Below are 19092 nucleotides of genomic sequence, written 5' to 3'. Positions count from 1 at the left end.
TTTCTTTCTTTTTTCAAGAAAATTACTTCATTAAGTATGAATGAAAACCGCGAGAGCAAGCTTAAATGTGGGAGTACATCATGCAATGCATGAGGGAAAAAAACAGCTCCAAAGGAGCTAATAAAAGACCAAGGCGGAGGCTGAAAATACCACCTCAACCCCGACGGAGACTCAGAGAAGAAAGGAGATCTCTCCAAACTCTAAAGAAAGTAACTCTCCTAGCAGTGGCTGCTCTAGAGGATCCCTGCATGCTCGCCCATATGGCCATCAGAGTGTGCACTGTGTACTATGTCGGTCCAAATGCTGACCATAGCTTGGGAAGGGTGAACCTGGATACCTCCCATCGCCTCTAGTATGAGCTCCACAATCAGATGTGTCAGTAGCCTTAATACTACTTTATACTCTGCCAGTAGCTATAGGGAGGGATGGTAGGATGAGTAGTGGACTTCTTTTCAGTAGCCTTAATACTACTTTATACTCTGCCAGTAGCTATAGGGAGGGATGGTAGGATGAGTAGTGGACTTCTTTTCAATAGCAAATATCAGTTGTCAGCACCATCTCCTACCAGGGAGAGGTTGCGATGATATTGCATGTTGTGCATTTGAATGTTGCACTCATGAAACAATGATTTAAGAAAGAGAAGATTTTTCACCATGACAAGTTTTTGACATGTCTTGACACACATGTGGCTTTGCTGGTCAATCATTGACTTGACACACGTGTCATGGGAACGTGAAAAGTGATGTAAAGTATCTTCGTAACTCAACCTATGCTTAACCCGAGATTAACCATGGTGAAGTCTTGTAATGGTTTGGCCATGAGGGATTGGCTAGAGGAAGTGCACACTTCCTAGAAGTTCCTAGGGGCAAAGTCTAGGTGCACCACTAGGTCCCAGGGGCAAGGCAAAGACTTTAAAAGAGCGGTCTAAAAGTTGGCCCCAAGGGCAACCAACGTTGTCATTGGTATGGGTGTTAGGACTTTAATGAAGGGGCAAATGGCAAGAAGGAGGTGCCATTTGTCATACATGTGTATGCATGCCCTTCCCCCACCTTCCATCTCTCTCCCCTCACTCTCCCAGAGGTGTCGGACGTTTTCTGTTGTTCTTGTGCTGTTATTGAGCTGTTTGAGCTGTTTCAAGCCTGTTTTGAGCCGTTTTAAGCGTGTTTTGGCTATTCCTAGGCTAGTATGCACTTCTAGGAAGTGCTAGAAGTCATTTTTTCGTACGGGCTGTACGGACGTTCGTGCGGAATCCGTACGGACGTGTACGGCATCGTCCAGCAGGTGCCCGAGGTTGTCTTTTCCTATGCTGGACCTTTCTGCACGTGTTTCTTGTTGCGTGGTGGTTACTAGAGCTGTTCTGGACTAGTGCAGGCTGCAGGAGCAACTTTCTCTGCTGCTTTTGGCATCCTCTCTTAGGAGGACTCATGCACAGATTTCGAGGCAGTCATTTCAGGGCAGATTTGTGGACCATCTTTCCTCTACAGCTTTTTCTTGTTCACCCTCCGCTCTTCACCTTTATTTCTCTCTTATCCGGATTGTTGGAAGACACTTGCACCTTCCGGGGAGCCTGGACAAAGGATAGGTGCAAGGAAGGAGCTCGCCCCTCTACCACAGACAGCAGGAATTGGTTCCAGGTTCTGTTTTTCCTTGGTTCTTTCTTGTTTTGCAGCTTTTTGCAGTGCATGCGTGTTGTTTGCAGTCCTTTTAGGACTCCTACAGGTTCTAGCAAGCACCCAGAGGCAAGGGTGCTCCTATGGAAGGCCTAAGGACACTGTGGATGCATGTGATAGCCTTGAGGCTGCCTTAAACTCAGTTTGTCAGAGGTATGGATGCCTGAGTATGCCTTGCCAGTGTGAATTCTAGTGGTGCACTTGGATTAGATGCCTTGAAGACAAGTAGAGGATCTGTAGAGAGGAACGAAGCAGGGTTGAACCCTTGTTGTAAAGCATTTCCATTCAGAAGCATTAAATAAATACCGTAAGGGGCGCCAAGGCATTTGGGGCCAGTGGGTGCACTGTGCACTATTTTCATTGAGCAGGGGCATTCTAGTCACTTTTGGATTTCACTATTCGAATCTTTGGGTACAACTCTACTGTTCATTTCAGCCTACCACCCAGACACAATGATGATGCCAAAACCACCAAATTTAATACCAAAATAGTAGAAATCTATTTGGGTCCTTGGACATAGCATTTCTGACACACTAGTCTAGACGGGCATTCATTCAGGTGACTTTAAGAATAGGGATCTTTAATGTCTATGATCCTACTTGTAGGTAGCAACGGCTTGTTTTTTTTGGAGGCAGCTGATGGAGCCTCCTAGATGTAGACTTTTGGATTGTTGTTAGGAAAATTTAACAATTTAGACTAAGGGGAGGATAAGTAGGGTGTAGCATCCTTCTGGGAGATGCTGGCAGTAGAGAGGAGTACATGGGAGCAATTTATTGTCAGGATATACCCCTGGCAAGAGTCAGAGTTTCCCATACTTCCAAGAAGCCTCCATTTCTCCTTTGGTTAGTGTTGGCATGATGGAAAGTCTCAGCTCTCAGCATGCTACATCTCTCAGATGGTTGCTAGTCTCTGGGTTATATCTGATTTTGATTTTGGTCGAGCTATTGAGCTCTGCAGAGTTATCAGATTTTCAGTTTATCAGTTTAGCAGTCTTAGCACTCAGCAAGGGCCTTAGCGCGCCCTTTGCTCCAGCCCACTTGGGCTTGTATGAGATCATCCTTTTTGGTGTACTTTGTACCTTGTCCCATAGGCCCGCGAGGCCTTCCGCAGAGTTAATACATCTTTCTTTCTTTCTCTCTCTGTCGATCTGAAGTGTCTTTTCATATGGAGTGAGTTGGCTCTTGGAGTGGCGTTGTGTGGTATTAATCTATCTCTTTCCGCCATGTGAGAGTGGCTACAGCAAGCAACTCTCTTCTCTGACAGCTCTAGTGTTTTTTTCCCCATTTTAAACATTTCTCTCTATGTTTATTCTATGCTTGAAATGATGTTTACAGTTGTGAGGTGATTGTGTTGTCGTAATTCAGCTAATAGTATTTACTCAAGGCTCACACTTTTTAGTTTGTGTAAAGACTCCAATGTCTATGCATATGCCAGCAAATTTCACCCTCTGGCAGAGTGGTGAAGTGTTTAGCCTGTCCTCCTTTCTCTGCAGTTCTGATGTGACATTAGCTTGCAATATAGTTCCAAACGTTTGTCACTTTTTGTGTGATTGTAATTAAAGCTACGGAGTTATTTTGATAGCAAGGCATTATTTGTGAATGCAGGTAGAGGCTGCATACGATCTGCTACTTATGCAGAGTTTGATGCAGCGCAGGTCAGGGAAAGTTGTTGACAACAGTGTTCGCTATGCTGATGTGAAAAAGGTTTCCAGTAGCTCCTCGATTCTCGGGAGTAATGGAGGACCGCAGTGGATCAGAGATGCCCTCATTAAATCTCCTGTTGCTGTGGAGAGTCCATCACCTACTGCTCTTGGAACTCAAACTGCTGTATATGCAGGATTGATGGTTTGGACCTTTGCAACTGGAGTTTCATCGGAGTCATCTTTGAACACACATGCAGATGTGCCTGGTCTTATCTTGGCAATTGGATTTGGTTCTTCACTGTATTTTCTAAGAAAGCAGAATGTTAATTTGGGTAAGCAACCTCTCAACCACATAGGAATGGTCTTAGGACAGTATATTTCTGGTTCTGTCGTGTATATTTATTATTTCTCTCTTTTGTCTGGTTTTTGTCACATATGCATTAGAAATTCTGAGTCACACTCTCTTTTTTGCTTTAATTGAGAATATGGCATGCACAGTTTTTCTTCTTCTACATGTTGTTATGACTATCATGTCTACTTATATATGAGGCCATTCAGTGAATAGCATGGGGATTTAGGCAAGCCTGTCTCTAATGACGTAAGAGAGGTTGGAGCGTTCACACACGAGAGGGTGTTGGTGATGCTTGGACAGGGCATAGAATATTGAAGCTTACACCCATTAGAGAAGGGAGAAAGAAAGGTACATGAAATGAGGATGTGGTAAAGTACGGTGAGGAAGTCTTAACTTTTGGTTTTGCTGAGCTTGTAAGAGTAAAAACAGGGACAGTGGCTAGAACCATAATAAGCAGTGCCGGTAGTCTAGTGCATTATTGACACAGGAGTATGTATTTCAGTCTGGCACAGGCCTAATGATTGTCTTCCTTTAAATTATTATCATCATGTTTTATGGTCTTTCTCAAACAGAACTTTCTTTCAAGCTTTATGGTGGGCAAGCCATAAAAGGTTTTCTTTCTCTCAAGATATATAAAAGGGCCAGGGCTTTTAGTCTTGGCTGATGTTGATAGATGTACCAGGACGTTGGTGGGATACACGTTTATTAAACAAAGATAAAAAGGAAGTGAAAGCACAAGTGTAGGGCCTACTGTCAAGGGGCTATGAACAAAATGATATGCATGGTGATGCATTAGCAAAAAAACTTGGAAATTTCTAAATAAGAGGAGATGCTAAAGTTGTCTATTGACATGTACATATGGGTGGTGTATGCCATTTCGAGAATAAATTATCCAATGTGATCATTCTAAGTCATATGATCTCCATGATGGGTGATAGAACTGTGTATCACATAAGCTGACAAGAGAAATTGCCGATTGTTGTCAAAGCAATAACATGCATATAGTGCATCTATTTGTCCTTGTTTCATCTGTAGCTCTGGATTCTTCATTTAGTCTTATTGCTTTCGTCCAAATTAAATAGCCGTGGTTTTTCGCTTAGGAGAGTGACATCCCCGTTGCGATTTTCATTCTTGAAATCACATGATGCTATAAGAATATGGAGCTTTTCTGTCCTCATGCCCTAAGATTAAGTCATCTCTAGTTGTGGCTGTTCATCTTCCTATATTGCTTCTACCAATTTGTTGATTGTAGGCAGTGAAAAGAAACAACCATAAATTTTTTTACCTCAAGTCGGAATATAGTGATCCAACCACTCAAAAGAAATGGTGCATATCCTTTGAACAAGCCAGTGTGGGCCTTTTTTGTCAATCGTAATTGTAGAGTCGATTTCCAAAGCATCTTTTATAACTTTTGCATATAAACTCAAAACCTATCGATCAAGTAGTCGAAATGATGAGGAAGAACATTCTAAGACTGACTATCTCATGGAGAAAATGATGTTGCTTGCCTCCCACAATCATTCTAGAGTATAGCCAGGCTCTGATACCACTGAAACCAAAAGGGAGATCTTTCCACAAATTCACCACTTAACTTAATTGAAGAAGAAGAACACAATCACACCACGATAGCGACAACAGAGTGGGTACAATCTCGCTCCCTAGATGGTGGCTCTTGCTTCCCATCTAGAGTATTTATAATTGTAAATGGATGCTCAAGTATGTGTGGGTGTGTGGATTTGTATGTGTGAGAGCATATTTTTATACTATGGTCTACACCCACTGTTGGGCGCTGATGACGTCAGTGGGGATGTCATAGTAGCTAGTCCCTGCTATGCATGATGGAGTTTATGGTTTTCAACCTTGTGAGTGACTATCATGAGATTGAAACTGCACTATGTTGTGTTTTTAGAGGATGAGTTTGGGAATGTTCCTGGATTCATCTAGGTATATATTTATAATTGTAATTCCAAAAAGCAAAGAGCCAATAATAGTACATCTAAAAGCATCCCTTGTCCACAATTAGAGAATTTCTCAACATAGCTCCACGAGCTCAAAATATCACAAGGCTCAATATGCCCTGATCCAAAATTAATAAAATAAATTAGCCCATGGCTTAATAATCATTACTTTACAATGTGGCCCATGGCCTTTGGGACAGCCATTCGATACTTCAATCAATCCAAATCACTGTCCAATCAATCCAAATCACTGTCCTGATCTCGGTTCCTCGTTATCCAACTCATCATCTGTACTCAAGCCACCAATTGTGTTAGTTGTTACAATCAATTAATGAATCATCATGCCAACTAATCCCAACACAATTGTATGCTTGATATACAAACATCAAAATACACACCTTGTGACCAATTGCAATAACACCAGTAACACTAGCAACATTAGTTTTAACATGGAATCACCCACAATACTAACCATCTAGCTTGGCAAAACATAGGTAGTTAGGCGTCCCCCACTAAACCCCACAAAGCATCCACAAAAACCTCGATCGTGTCCGATGCGCTCTTATGGAATACTTTGCCATAGTCACACTTGACTAAAATAAAATAATTTCCATAGCAAGAAATATCGGAAATACAATTCCGTAACAGTTGTCGAGAAGATTCATGCTTCCATAAAAGATCTGAGGTTGCGAAAGAGAGAGCTTGTCTACTTAGCCCTAGATCATGAAGAAAGGAGAGTGCATAAAGGTGCTCAATAAGCTACCAATCTCTTTTCAGATAATCCTTACCTGTTTGCAGTCCCATGAGCAATGTTCTCAGTGCAATCCCTCCATGAATAGAAAGTCAAAAGAAAAAAAGTAATTTTGTCTCTTCCAAAAGGATTTTTGCAAGTCAACATAAATCTGCATAGCATAGTAAATCCAAGGCTGCCCTAAAAGAATCGAGGCTCTATGCAATGGCATTCAAAAAAATAGTAGTATCGTCAGCCAGCTCACTATCCAAGAGGTCCTCGTCCTATCTCATGGGTAGTCTCAGCCCAGCAGTGTCTGCCTGAGATATAAAAAATATGAATACGAAGACTTTGTATAAATGGATACTCAAGTATGTGTGGGTGTGTGGATTTGTATGTGTGAGAGCATATTTCTATACTATGGTCTACACCCACTATTGGGCACTGATGATGTCAGTGGGGATGTCATAGGAGCTAGTCTCTGCTATGCATGATGGAGTTTATGGTTTTCAATCTTATGAGTGACTATCGTGAGATTGAAACTACACTATGTTGTGTTTTTAGAGGATGAGTTTGGGAATGTTCTTGGATTCATCTAGGTATATGCTTCTGCCGTATTAGCGGATATGCAAATTTCACCTTGTGAAGTTTCGTCCAAGTTATGGCCGCTGGTATTGCGATAATTCTTTCTATCTTAAATGGTGCGTTGCCCTATCAGCTAGATTTAGATGCTCGTTTGGGAGAGGCTAAAATGAAATCGTTTAGACTTCACAAGCAGTTGTAGCTTGAATGAAGAGATTTTGGACTACTTTTCGATTAGCCCTCTCCTTTAGTGCTAGAGACTAGCTACTATGACATCCCTTGTGACGTCATTAACGCTCAACAGTGGGTGTAGACCATAGTATAAAAATATGCTCTCACAAATACAAATCCACACACCCACACATACTTGAGCATCCATTTATTGTTCCCTCTTGTGGTAGAAGAGGAAATGGTGTCACAATTAGGGTGATCAGTTCATTTTGAGAAAGAAAGAAAGAAAGAAGGTCTATTAATGTCCATGGGAGACCAACAGGTCTATGGGACAGGAAAAAACCATCTAGTACATCTGCTTTAGGGAGTGCAAAAGCAACCCCAATTATTTAGAGTACCTACATAATAGTCTGAAAGAGTAATCGGCCCATACATCAGTTTAAGACTGAGAGTCTTTTGGTTTGGATTTAAACTCTTTGTTTAGTGCTATGTCATCACGGTAAACTGCCCATTTCCCATCCTTCCTAGCAGCCCTGACTTTAGCTAATTGTGTTGCCTTATTCTTCAATTGAGCTGGTGTAAGTTCCTCAGCTATCCATATCTTGGTCCCTTTCAACTTGTAAGATTGTCGAAAAAGCTTGATTCATAAAGCTCTCGACTTAAGTCTAAGGATAGCATGTACTCTGGAGTGCCGGATATAAGTTGCTCCATCATCATCATCCTCATCAACCTTCCATTCAATATTAGGCATGGCTGCTTTGACATCGCGTCTGGCTTCGTGTTTTTTGATCTCTTCTTGGGTATTATTCTTGTTTGCCTTTGTGTCGAACTCCTCACTCACTTCTTTCTTGATTGATTGTACTTCAGTATGAACCATATCTTTGACTGGAGAGACTAGTTGAGGAGTAGGAGGAGAATTCTTACATGAGTTCACAATCTCAGCAATTACTGCCTGCTTTCCAGGTCCCTCTAAAACTTGAAGCTGGGCTTTTACTTATACCAGCTCAAGCCTTAACTCTCTGACTGATTGCTGCAAATAATAAATCTGTTCATGTTGCCCAATGATGGGTCGTTTGGACCCTTCTTGTTGGTAATTGCGTGCATACAGAGAGGGTGTCATGGCTGCAACTGTAGAGTACCGTGTCCTGATAGTTGAGGTTGATGGAGTTGAGGGGGATTTGCAAGAGAGGATAGGCCATTCCATATTGGCTATTTCTGTAGAACCCCGAGCTGAACCTAACCCCTGGGTTGGGCTGGGGGTTTAGCCCAACTTGGGGTTAGAGATCCTAGGAGCTTGCGAGGAGCGAAGGAGCTGCTGTGGGCGGTTCCGCTGCTGGCAGTGCTGTTGGCTGGCTACTAGCGCAGCTAGCTAGCTGCAGCTAAAGCTGACTAAAAGGGCAGGAAACAGGAGCGGCGATGGGCAGACCGGGCGAGCTACGCGACGGGTAGAACAGCTGAGGGCTACTGGCGACGGAGGGCTATGGGCGATGGAGAGGAATTGCCTCCACTACATATGAGACAGAGAGAGAGAGAGAGAGAGAGAGAGAGAGAGAGAGAGAGAGAGTGCACATGCACTTTACATCATGTTTATATCGCAGCTGGATATGGATGACAACAGCATGCAAAATGCTTGTTGCCACACAGAGAGAGAGAGAGAGAGACCACATGCACTTTACATCATGTTTATATCGCAGCTGGATATGGATGACAACATCATGCAAAATGCTTGTGTGGCAACAATAGCTTCTGCAATGAAAGATGTAAATTGTGGCATTCCAGATTTGGCCATGTGAACGATGTCAGTTTGCAACTATTACAGAGACATAATGTGGTATTAAAAATACACACTGTAGCACCTAGTGCATATGGGATAAGTCCCATGATGACACGTGGCACTCACACAAGACTCACACACATAAACTAGTACTAGATCACCTAGTACTACACACTAACACACTCTTTGACTATGATATCTCCAACACCCCCCTTCAGAGCAAAGAGGTGTGAGACCCAACACGCAAGAGTAGACCGATCCCGCCTCCACCACAATATTGCAAAGAGCAAGTCCAACTATCCAACACCTCCCATGTGATAGTGACTTCTCATTCAGCTTGCGACCGGCAAGGGCAAATCATCACTTGTCATCCCCCCTTACTCTGAACTGGGTGGTCAATACCATCAACCAAAGTAAAACACAATACAATCATTTTTGGGGGACAACCCAGGGCAGAGGACGTCTTATTGACTCTTCAAACATCCATTTTGGAGGGACCTTTAACTTAAACTTATAAATATTTTCATTCATTTTATGCATAGCAAGGGCAGAGAACCCATGATTCCCGAAGTAGCTACCACACAAGAGTGCGCACATCCTGATGCGAAGAGGTATGTCGGTGAAGAACTAGGCAAGGATGCCCTCGAATGATGTGTTTGGGCGGTTCCTCGGTTTCTTTGGGGTGAGGCCATTGCCACGGTAGTAAGTACCTGGATGTCTATTGTTCCCAAAGCAATTTCTTTTGAGGCCTATTTTGACAAGAAGCTCGATGTTTCCTGCTTCCGTGTGTTTGGTTGTGATGCCTTTGTCCACATTGCAAAGAAGCAGAGAGGGAAGTTAGAGTGGATACTAGTATATCCTTGCATGTAGTACTTGGGCCTTACTATTACTATTTTCATGATGCTCATTGTGCTAGTGCTAGTGGAGCCGAGCATGGGCTTGAGTTGGTATCATGAAGATGCAAGATCTATTGATTTGGAAATTGGAGATGATGCTTGCGTTGGATCAGGGACTAAATGTGTTGGACATTTTGGAAGGTAAGTGGGTAGGGCATTTCTAGCTAGTTTGATGACGACTATAGTTGAGGAGCCGAGCTCTCGCGTGAGCCGTTGCTGCCCTGCCATCTCTTCCCTCCCGCAGTCTCCTTCGCCTTCCTCCCGTCCTTCTCCTCCGCCTGCCCCCTATCAGCTCCTCCCCCTGTCATCTCTTTTGCCCCCCTCGCCATCTCGGCGTCCCTTTCGCCTTCTCCTCCGCCTCCTGCCTCCTCCCCTTCACCTGCTCTTCCGCCATCTCCTCTGCCTCCTTCCCTCCGCCTGCTCTTCCGCCCCCCCGTCATTTCTTTCACCTCCCCGGCCTTCTCTTCGGCCTCCCCCTGCCACCTTCTCCTCTGCCTCTCGTTGCTCCTCCTTCTGCTGCCCCTTGCCTCCACTCCTTCCCTGCCTCCTCCTCCTTGCCTTCTCCACCTCTCTTCCCCCGCCTTTTCGCCCCCTCTTCCTTGCCATCCCCCGCCGTCCCTCCGCCGCCTTCCCTGCCTTCTTCCTCCTTCCCTCAGCCTGCCTCTCCTCCTCGCCTCTTCTCCGCCTCCTCCTTTGACATCTCTCCGCCTCACCTCGCCTTGTATCTTTTCCCTCCCTGCAGCGGGAGCGTCTGTCTTGTGCGGAGAAAGAAAATCTTGGTAGTGACCATTGGTTTGGGAGAGGGAATCTATGGGAACACCCTCAAATCCCACAGCTGTTAAGGTCCTTTCCCAAGCCGACAAGCAACAAGTACAGCAAGCAATTCAGTCCCTCTAGGACAAGGCGATCTTGGGCAGAATTGTGGGCCTCACACCCACAAGGAGATAGGTGCGAGAGTGGATCTAGGCAAGCTTGGTACTAGAGGGTGGCCACATTCAGGAGGTCACCATCTATGGAAGAGGCATCTTCCTCATCCAGTTGAGTGCCCTTGATACTACCTCGACACTTGTGGAGCAAAGCCCCATCGTCCTTGGCCCACATTTGGTGTACCTCTTTCCTTGGTACCATGGATTTATAGTGGAGGACATGGACACAACACGCCATGTTCCCCGTTTTCCAGTGACACTCTGCTTCCCAGGGCTCCCAGAGGAATATAGAGCCATCCTCCCCTCCATTGGTCGAGCATTTGACACTGTGCTAGAGTCTCCGCCAGATTCGGCTTAGTGGCAGGTTGTTGAGATCGCGTGCCTTGAGCTTCAGGATACGGAGATTCGGTGGGCTGAGTTCTCCTATCACTCCTCCTAGGCCCGTTGGGTACAGCAGGGGGACAGGATGACGAAGCAGTTCTTGCAAACTACTGGGCCATGATCGGCAGGGAGGCAGTTGCGTCTACGGGATCTGCAGGGCATCATGCACATTGATCCACAAGAGATATTAGAACTGACTACAAGATTTTACAGCCAGCTCTTTAAGACAGAGAGGATGACTCCAGCTTGTCTTGTGGCCCGTGATTTAGTTTGGGACCATGTTTCGACGGTAGTCTCGTAGGATTTGTGCAGGAGTCTGGAGGAGCCTTTCACGAATGAGGAGCTTTGGGAAGCCCTCAAGGCTCTCCCGACCCACAAGTGTCGTGGCAAGGATGGCTTGACTACGGCATTCTTTCGAAACATCTGGGAGGTTATCTCCACCCCTTTTTGCCTAGCTTGCCAAGAGATCTTCTACACGGGCTTCCTTGAGTAGGGGATGGATTTGTTTGATCCCGAAAGGGGGAGATAGGTCAAAGATCCGACAGTGGAGGCCGATCACTTTGCTTGATACTGCATACAAGATCCTCGCTAAGGTCTTGAGTTTGCGGTTACGGCCCCATCTTACTGACATAGTCCACGATACTCAGACCGGGTTTGTTCAGGAGCGCAGCATCCTGAACAACATCTTCACGTTCTGGGAGGTAGTGGATTGGTCCAAGGAGGAGTCATAGCCTTTGGCCATTCTTCTCTTGGATTTGATTTTGAGTAGGCTTACGGCATGGTGGAGTGATCTTTCCTGGAGGGTACCATGCGGGGATTGGGTTTTTCAGACAGATGGATTAGAGGAGTTTCTGCACTTTATGCGGGGAGCTCTAGTTAGATGCTTGTCAGTGGACACATGGGCGAGGCTTTTCCTCTCCTGCTCGGTCCGCTAGGGCTGTCCCCTCGCTTCCTTCTTCTTGTTTGTGGTGGATGCTTTGGGCTACTACTTGAGATCACAGATAGCGAGCCTCACATGGTTGAGGCTCCTAATCAAACAGGAGGAGGAGCTGCTAGACTCTGAGTTTGCAGATGACACGGCCTTGTACGTAGAGGGCACCACAACAAGTTTGGAGAGAGTCAGGGGAGCCCTAGCTATCTACTGTGAGGCCTCGGGTGCACGGATCAACTTGACGAAATCCATAGGTTTCTTCACAGGCTCTGAGGAGACGCAGGAGGTTCGAGAGTGGGGGAGTGACTTTGGCTTCCGTTGGATACCGTGGGGTCAGACGGCGAGCTATCTCGGATGCCAGGTGGGTATTGATATCACAGCAGAGCAGCAGATCACCCTGGTCCTCCAGAGTGTTCGGCGCAAGCTTCTCTATTGGAGCTCGGCCAAACTCTCCCTAGCGGGCCGTGCCTTAGTGGCAAACCAGGTCCTTCTTGCCATGGCCTGGTATATCGCCTCCTGCTGGTGTTCTCACAGAGGGTGCATTGGGCAGCTACTATGGTTGGTTTGGAACTTCCTTTGGGTAGGATCGGACAACACGAGGAATACTAGAGATCGGGTCGCTTGGCTAGACGGTGATCATGGCGCATGCATTGGGAGACTTGGGTATCATTGATCCTGAGATGCAGAGCAGAGCTCTCTTGGGTAAGTTGGTTGTGCGCGGCCTCACCCTAGGTACAGAGCCTTGGAAGCTCCTCTTACAGTGAGGGCTTCTCAAGAATACCCCATGCGTTGGGGGCAGTGGAAGCATTCACATAGATGGATCTTCTTAGAGGCCCCCTTACGGGGAAGGGTTTCCCCTCGATGGCAGAGATTAGCAGGGGGCCTCATTCATTCTTAGCCCTGATGCAAAGAGGAGTTTTGAGCGTCAGCCTCTTGTTTGACACTCGGAGATCAGGGATCATGATGGGCGTATGCTTGGGCAACGGACTCACATTGGGTGGGCACAATTGGGTGGGCACAATAGGACTGGCTCCGTTGGCAGATGGAGCAGATTATCCATGGAGGTAGTGGCGAGGCTTGGCGTCTTAGCGCATTTGCGATGGGCAAGGCAGCAGATGAGAGAGATTGACCTAGCCATCCTTGAGTTTTGGTGGGATGGACTTCGCTTGTGGATGGACACTAGATGGTTGGGTCAGTTTTCTCGGAATGGTGTCCCCTTGAGGATGATGATGCACCAAGGCAACAAGCAGCCATGTTTTTTTCGTGTAGGACCTAGAGGCCTACTCCAAGCACTCATTGAGAGAGACCCAGAGATGGATGGGAGTCTGGATGGAATTTATTGGCAGATGATTAGAGTGGTGGGACGTTTGTGGCACATTGATCCTCCTAGTATCCCAACGCAAGATGCCCCGAGATGGCGTCTTTGGCTTTGGGAGGGTAGGCCCTAAGGGAGGTCCAGTGGGATCCGGGAGAGTGGTTCTGGCCCTCTATGGGCGGCCTTGTCGAGCAGGTGGACGAGGTGCCCTTCTTTTCCTACACCACACGGATTGGCAAGAGGCTTTAGATGGACCCTTCGATTTGGACCCCTTCGAGGGAGAGGCGTCGAGCAGGTGGACGAGGTGCCCTTCTTTTCCTACACCACACGGATTGGCAAGAGGCTTTAGATGGACCCTTCGATTTGGACCCCTTCGAGGGAGAGGCATTGGGTGGCCCAGGGAGTGCCCCAAGAGGTCCATTCCAGGTTTTGGACGCGGTTATGGTCCAGTTTGCGGCCGATGAAGATCTCCTACTTCTTCTGGCTGGCCGCCCACGGTGGCTTGCCCATTGGCTCGTGGTTGGAGCAGATGCGGGTGGAGGGGCAGTGTCATTGTTGCTCTGCTGGTTTTTTAGAGGCGATTCCTCACTGCTTCTGGAGCTGTCGTAGCGCTGCGAGGATTTGGATGGGAGCCCTCAGGATTATGACCCGGATGCAGAGCGTTCATAGCGACTACACTTGGGGGATGGTGGCCTGGTTTACTGAGGGAGGACACACGTTCCAGATTGATGAGGTCTCCCCAGCTTACGGGATATAGGGTCATAGCATTCAGAGGATAGAGCTCCATGGGGCAGTCCCTTGTGATAGCCTCGTTCCCCATTCTCCTCCAGAGGACAGCGTATGGGAGGTAGTAGCTAGTATCACGGCGTGGAACATTTGGGTTGCTTGCTGCAATCTGGTGATGGGTGAGCATCCGGTTCCACCCTCAGCTACCTTGGTCGCCGTCTTGCAGGATATCAACTACACCATCCACTCCACCTGGGAGTGTAGGACCCGAGGCTCTAGGGCGATTGTCGCGAGGTGCGCTTCTGCAAGACTTGGTCTGCAGGAGTTTTTTACAGATTCACTCGGCGAGGGGTTCACTGGTTGTATGGTCTCCCCACCTGGCTATTAGCCCCAGTACCAGAGATCCCCAAGGTAGTGAGCTAGGTTTCTCTGGAACAGGCCAGTTTTTCCTTTCAGCCTTTTCCAAATTTTCCCATACTCAGCGCCTTCGGGGCTGCTGTTTTGTATGAAGTCTTTCAAGCATTAATAGAAGGTTCCTTTCTTTGCAAAAAGAAAAAAGGACAAAAAGAGAGGTTGATGACAACTTGAATGCATGTGGAAATCAATATTGCTAGAAGAGGAAGACTACGTATACTTTTTGGCATTAAGTGATCTGATGATCACGAGGTTAGGGTGGTGTTGCATGACTTCTATTAAGGGGAAATTCATAACTCTAGCATGAAAGAGATTTCATGTGGTGAAGGTTGGAGTGTCTTGTATGGGTTGGTTGATGAAGCAATGACTTGTTGGAATTTGTTGTGTTGGGAAGTGACTCGCGTGATTCAGTTCTTCCTAATATAGCCATACACGCAATACTTCACTTTGGCGCCAATGGCGTAAACAATCCTAAGGACCATGTGTCGAATAACACGTTTTTCACGCTATCCTTGCCCTCCCCAAGACTTATGGATAGGCATTCATGCTTGCCATGGATCTTATCCTGTTTAGCAATCAAAACCTCTTCATAACCATGGAAGATAGCCTTCTCAAGCCTCCATCTTTCCAACAATTCCAAGGGTATCCTCCACAAAAGGATAACCAACACATATTCTTAGGGTCCAAGGTATTTTGTCTGCCCCATCATAAAGCAAACCATATTATGCATCTCATGTACAAGCTTTGAGCACCCATAGGACTTTCTGTCTTTGAACAGACAAGTATCGTATGAGTAACCACTCCACAATACTCCCTATCCTCATCATATGCAAAAGAAGTAAAGGCTTCAAAGTCCTTATCACCACGTGTATTTGTCACCACCTCTAACAAGGAGCCTGCATCATACAGTCCTGGATCCACCCATTAAAACAGAAGAAACTGATCTAATAGATACATCAATCGAAGCTCATCTGATATGCTTGAGTCCTCTCCTCTCATGCCACCAATTACCTCAATCTCTAATATAGGCAGCTCACCAAGCTTCCACAACCTGATAATGCATCTAAATTTTATATCATGATCCCTATTTTTAAGCTTTTGTAGCGACCAATAAATCGTTCTTCCGCTCCTTTCTCTTTTGCGCTCTCTCTCTCTCTCTCTCTCTCTCTCTCTCTCTCTCTCTCGGGTCATCCACTTTCATTCTGATGCTGCTGAGACAGATCAAACAATAGGAGGTCCCTGTGTCATATGAGACATACATAGATCTGACACAGCGGCATGTCACAGATTTCACAGACATTCAAGTCAGCCCCAACACACAGTGGAGTGGAGTTCTGCTAGCTGACATGAGGACCGATTGGATTAGCGGGAAGAGACGACGTGGAGTTGTGGAGCTAGAGACTTAGAGACCACACATGGTGTAGAGGTTGACTAGAGCATGCACGATGGAGGTCCAGCCTATCTCGGCTTTACTTAGAGGGGTCATCAGAGTCGAAATGACACTCGTTATGACTCGCCGGATACAGAGATATCACGGTGCCAACCGCAGTGAGAGACGACCGGAAAGAGATACATATGCATATCTTCACATTTCACCAGAGGGCTGCCATAGCACCATGATAATATATGATAATCGATCACATCTTTTGCCATCTCAGGATAGACGATCATAGACGAAGTCGATCACATCTACTGCTGTTTTAGGATTCCTGAATTTGGGTTTTGACTACTAGTTCTTGAGTTGAGTTTCTGAGTATAGCACTCAGCAAGGACCCGAGTGAGCCCTTTGCCACAGCCCATAGTGGCTTCCCATTTTTTGATTGTACGGTTGTACCTTGTCTCATAGGCCTGTGAGGCCTCCTGAAAAAACACACATGGCAAGTTGTCCAGATGCAATTGCCCATGGATATTACATTTGTTTGAAAAATCAGTTATACTGTAGTAAAGCGCAAGCTAATCGTATCCTTTCAATCCCACTTGGCAAGTGCCTTTTTCCATCCCTCGAATAATTTTCTTTGAGAAGGTAGTTATGAGAGACAATGCTGTCATAGAGAAAGGACTACGCAAATGAATTGCAATAGCCTAAATCTATCAGCACACATAAAAGAGAAAAACAGAGAGAAAGAAGAAAGATGTATTAACGTCTACAGGAGGCCTCGTGGGCCTATGAGACGAAGTACAAAGGGCTCACTAAGGCCATTGCTGAAAGCTGAAGTGCTAAACTAGTAAGCAAAATAGCAGAAGAGTATGAGCTAATGCTCCTAGTACACGCCCAGGCTCCATATATCCAGGTACCCTGGTGGCTCTCTGATGGGATGTGAGGAGATCTCATATCTGCGTGTCGAGCTGTCTCTTGATGCAGTGGAGGGCGTGGTCTCCTCGATCTTTGTATCCGATGGGCTACGTCAAGGGTGACGCCTCATCTTTGCCGGTCTCCTCTGAGGAGGGCTGAAATAGACTGGACCTCGGTCCTGCGTGCTCTAGTCACTCTTTGTGTAGCATGCGGTGTGTGTGCCTCTCATTTGGCAGCATCGTGGCGGAGACTCTCACTGATAATCCACGATGCTCTTATTTCATCAAGCTCCTCTCCCTCAGCCTCCCCGGTAGCTGACTCAGATGCATAGAAATCTGTAACACGTGGCTGTGCTCTGTTGATCTCAGGGACCTGTGGCATCGCTACACAGAGAGAGAGAGAGAGAGAGAGAGAGAGAGAGAGAGAGAGAGATTCATTAACATAAGGCTGCTAAAACAGCATCCATATCAAGTCAAAACCATAGGAGCACCTTGTGCCTCAAAAATACACACACAGTGTAAGGTATAGTGATGAGAAGAAAGAAAGAAAACCTCGTTAAAGTTTACCATAGACTGAAAGTGGTGCCTGAGACCAACAGCTGATACAACAAGAAACACACCAGTAGAAAGATCTATGTGGTTCATCCATATCGTAAGAATGTGCTGAAATGCTGAGGAGAGAGAGAGAGAGAGAGAGAGAGAGAGAGAACAGGGGACATGGGGGGATTTCATTGGGTGCTGATGATTTGAGTATTGAAATCAGAGCAGGCAATACAAAACAAAGTTTATTTGCTTTTTTTAAGATTCTAAAGGCAAAGAGGTCTGGTCTTCATATTGCAAGTAATGCTTGACTTAGTATTAATTTCCTTTTTAAGGTTAATTTTGATGGAGGGGCATTTATATGATTAAAACAGCTAAGCAAGTTTTCGATTGTTTATTTAGTTATTCTTCTTGCATTTGTTATTTTTTCTGCTTCCCATATTCAGGAGTTCTGCTTTAGGTGTACTTACTGTAGGTGAATGAAAAGCTAAGGGAGGAAAATATCATCTTGGGAACATCAGGGCAATCATTCTTAGGGTATGTGAATCTCATTTTGCAGCCGTGGGTTCTTGTCCTAATAAATGTGGGCTTGTCGTCAACTAAAAAAACCTCCTGTCCAAATATCAAGTCAGGTGGCGTAGTCAAATAAATTGGTATATTCAAATCTCATATTGGATGGTGTAGTCAAGTACAAAATTTTAACTGAAGGATGCGATGGAATTTTCACCTTGGACAACCCAGAAGTACAATGGGGGCTAATATTGATAAATTCACATTTACGATTTCATGCAGCATGCATTGTTATTGTTGGTGAATTCTTAGGGCATTCAAATGTCAAATAAGTTGGGTGGCATACTCAAATATTGAATGGGGTGTTATAATCATACAAAAGGAAAAATGGGCTGATATTTTCACCTTATATACAGTGCGAGCTAATACTGATAAAGTCCACAGTTGTGATTTCATGCATGCAGCATGCATTGTAATTGTTAGTGAATTGTATGGGCTAATTATACGACTATGCCTTAAGTCAGAGCCTAACTTTGAAGGCCTAGTTCTTCATGAAGTCTTCTTAAAGTGCGATATTTTGCAGGAAAGGCAGCTGCATTGACCATTGGTGGCCTGGTTGCTGGGGCAGTCTTTGGAGGAGCTGTTGAGTCATGGTTGCGTGTAGATCTGATCCCTGTTTTTGGGATCAGCTCACCTGCAGTGGTTGTTAGTGAGTTGGTGCTGGTTGCTTTATGGCTTTCATCAGCCTATTTACGTTGACAGCTTCACAAATGAGGTGTTCTGTGTATGGTGCAAGGGCAGCTGTTTTACATATTGGGCAATTACTGCATTTGTCATGCGATTGCTTGTGGCATCCCTGACGGGTCTTAAAGAAATCTTCAACCGAATCCCATGATTAGTTTCCACTAATGGATTTCAGATGCTGTTGATCATGGGTGGTCATTAAGCATGCTGGAAAATATTGTTGCCGAGGACTCTGCAACTTGCTGGATTCAATTTTATTGTTTTGATGTAACAGAGCATTTCACAATATATTCTATTCGCATCCTAATTTTTTGTGCCATGTGAAGATGTCCATGGACAATATCATGTGCTTTTCCTGATATCGTGTGGATTGCGAAGCCAAGGTGCAGAGTTTTAAATTGGTGTTATTCAAATCCGGTAAATAAACATACAAATACCTACTTAAGCAGATAGATATCGCCTCCATACTTACATATTATTTGATTTTAGTTCAAATAGGGGGGGGCGGGGGGGGTTGCTTACGGTTTCACTAGGGCTT

The 19092-nt window shown here is 45.5% G+C and overlaps 1 protein-coding gene across 5 annotated transcripts in view; it reads left to right on the top strand.

Annotated features, from left to right (window-relative positions):
• LOC147906027 (uncharacterized) overlaps window positions 1-18890 on the top strand; it is a 65849-nt gene extending 46959 nt beyond the window's left edge. Inside the window, exons 2-3 of one of the 5 annotated variants that reach the window (XM_087382753.1) lie at window positions 3275-3644; window positions 18394-18890. In XM_087382753.1, the coding sequence (XP_087238879.1) occupies window positions 3275-3644; window positions 18394-18569 (546 nt within the window). In that variant the 3' untranslated portion in view covers window positions 18570-18890. Of the gene's footprint in view, window positions 1-3274; window positions 3645-4236; window positions 4356-8799; window positions 8843-17760; window positions 17827-18393 lie in introns of those variants that run through there. The other 4 variants (XM_087382770.1, XM_087382780.1, XM_087382777.1 and 1 more) reach the window with 4 other exon arrangements.
• Window positions 18891-19092: the final 202 nt, after the last annotated feature.

This window comes from Dipteris shenzhenensis, chromosome 1 (assembly GCF_047967505.1).
Source record: "Dipteris shenzhenensis isolate YYH24624 ecotype China chromosome 1, Dip_SZ_1.0, whole genome shotgun sequence".
Taxonomy (NCBI): domain Eukaryota; kingdom Viridiplantae; phylum Streptophyta; class Polypodiopsida; order Gleicheniales; family Dipteridaceae; genus Dipteris; species Dipteris shenzhenensis.
This window is presented reverse-complemented; position numbering and strand designations above follow the sequence as displayed.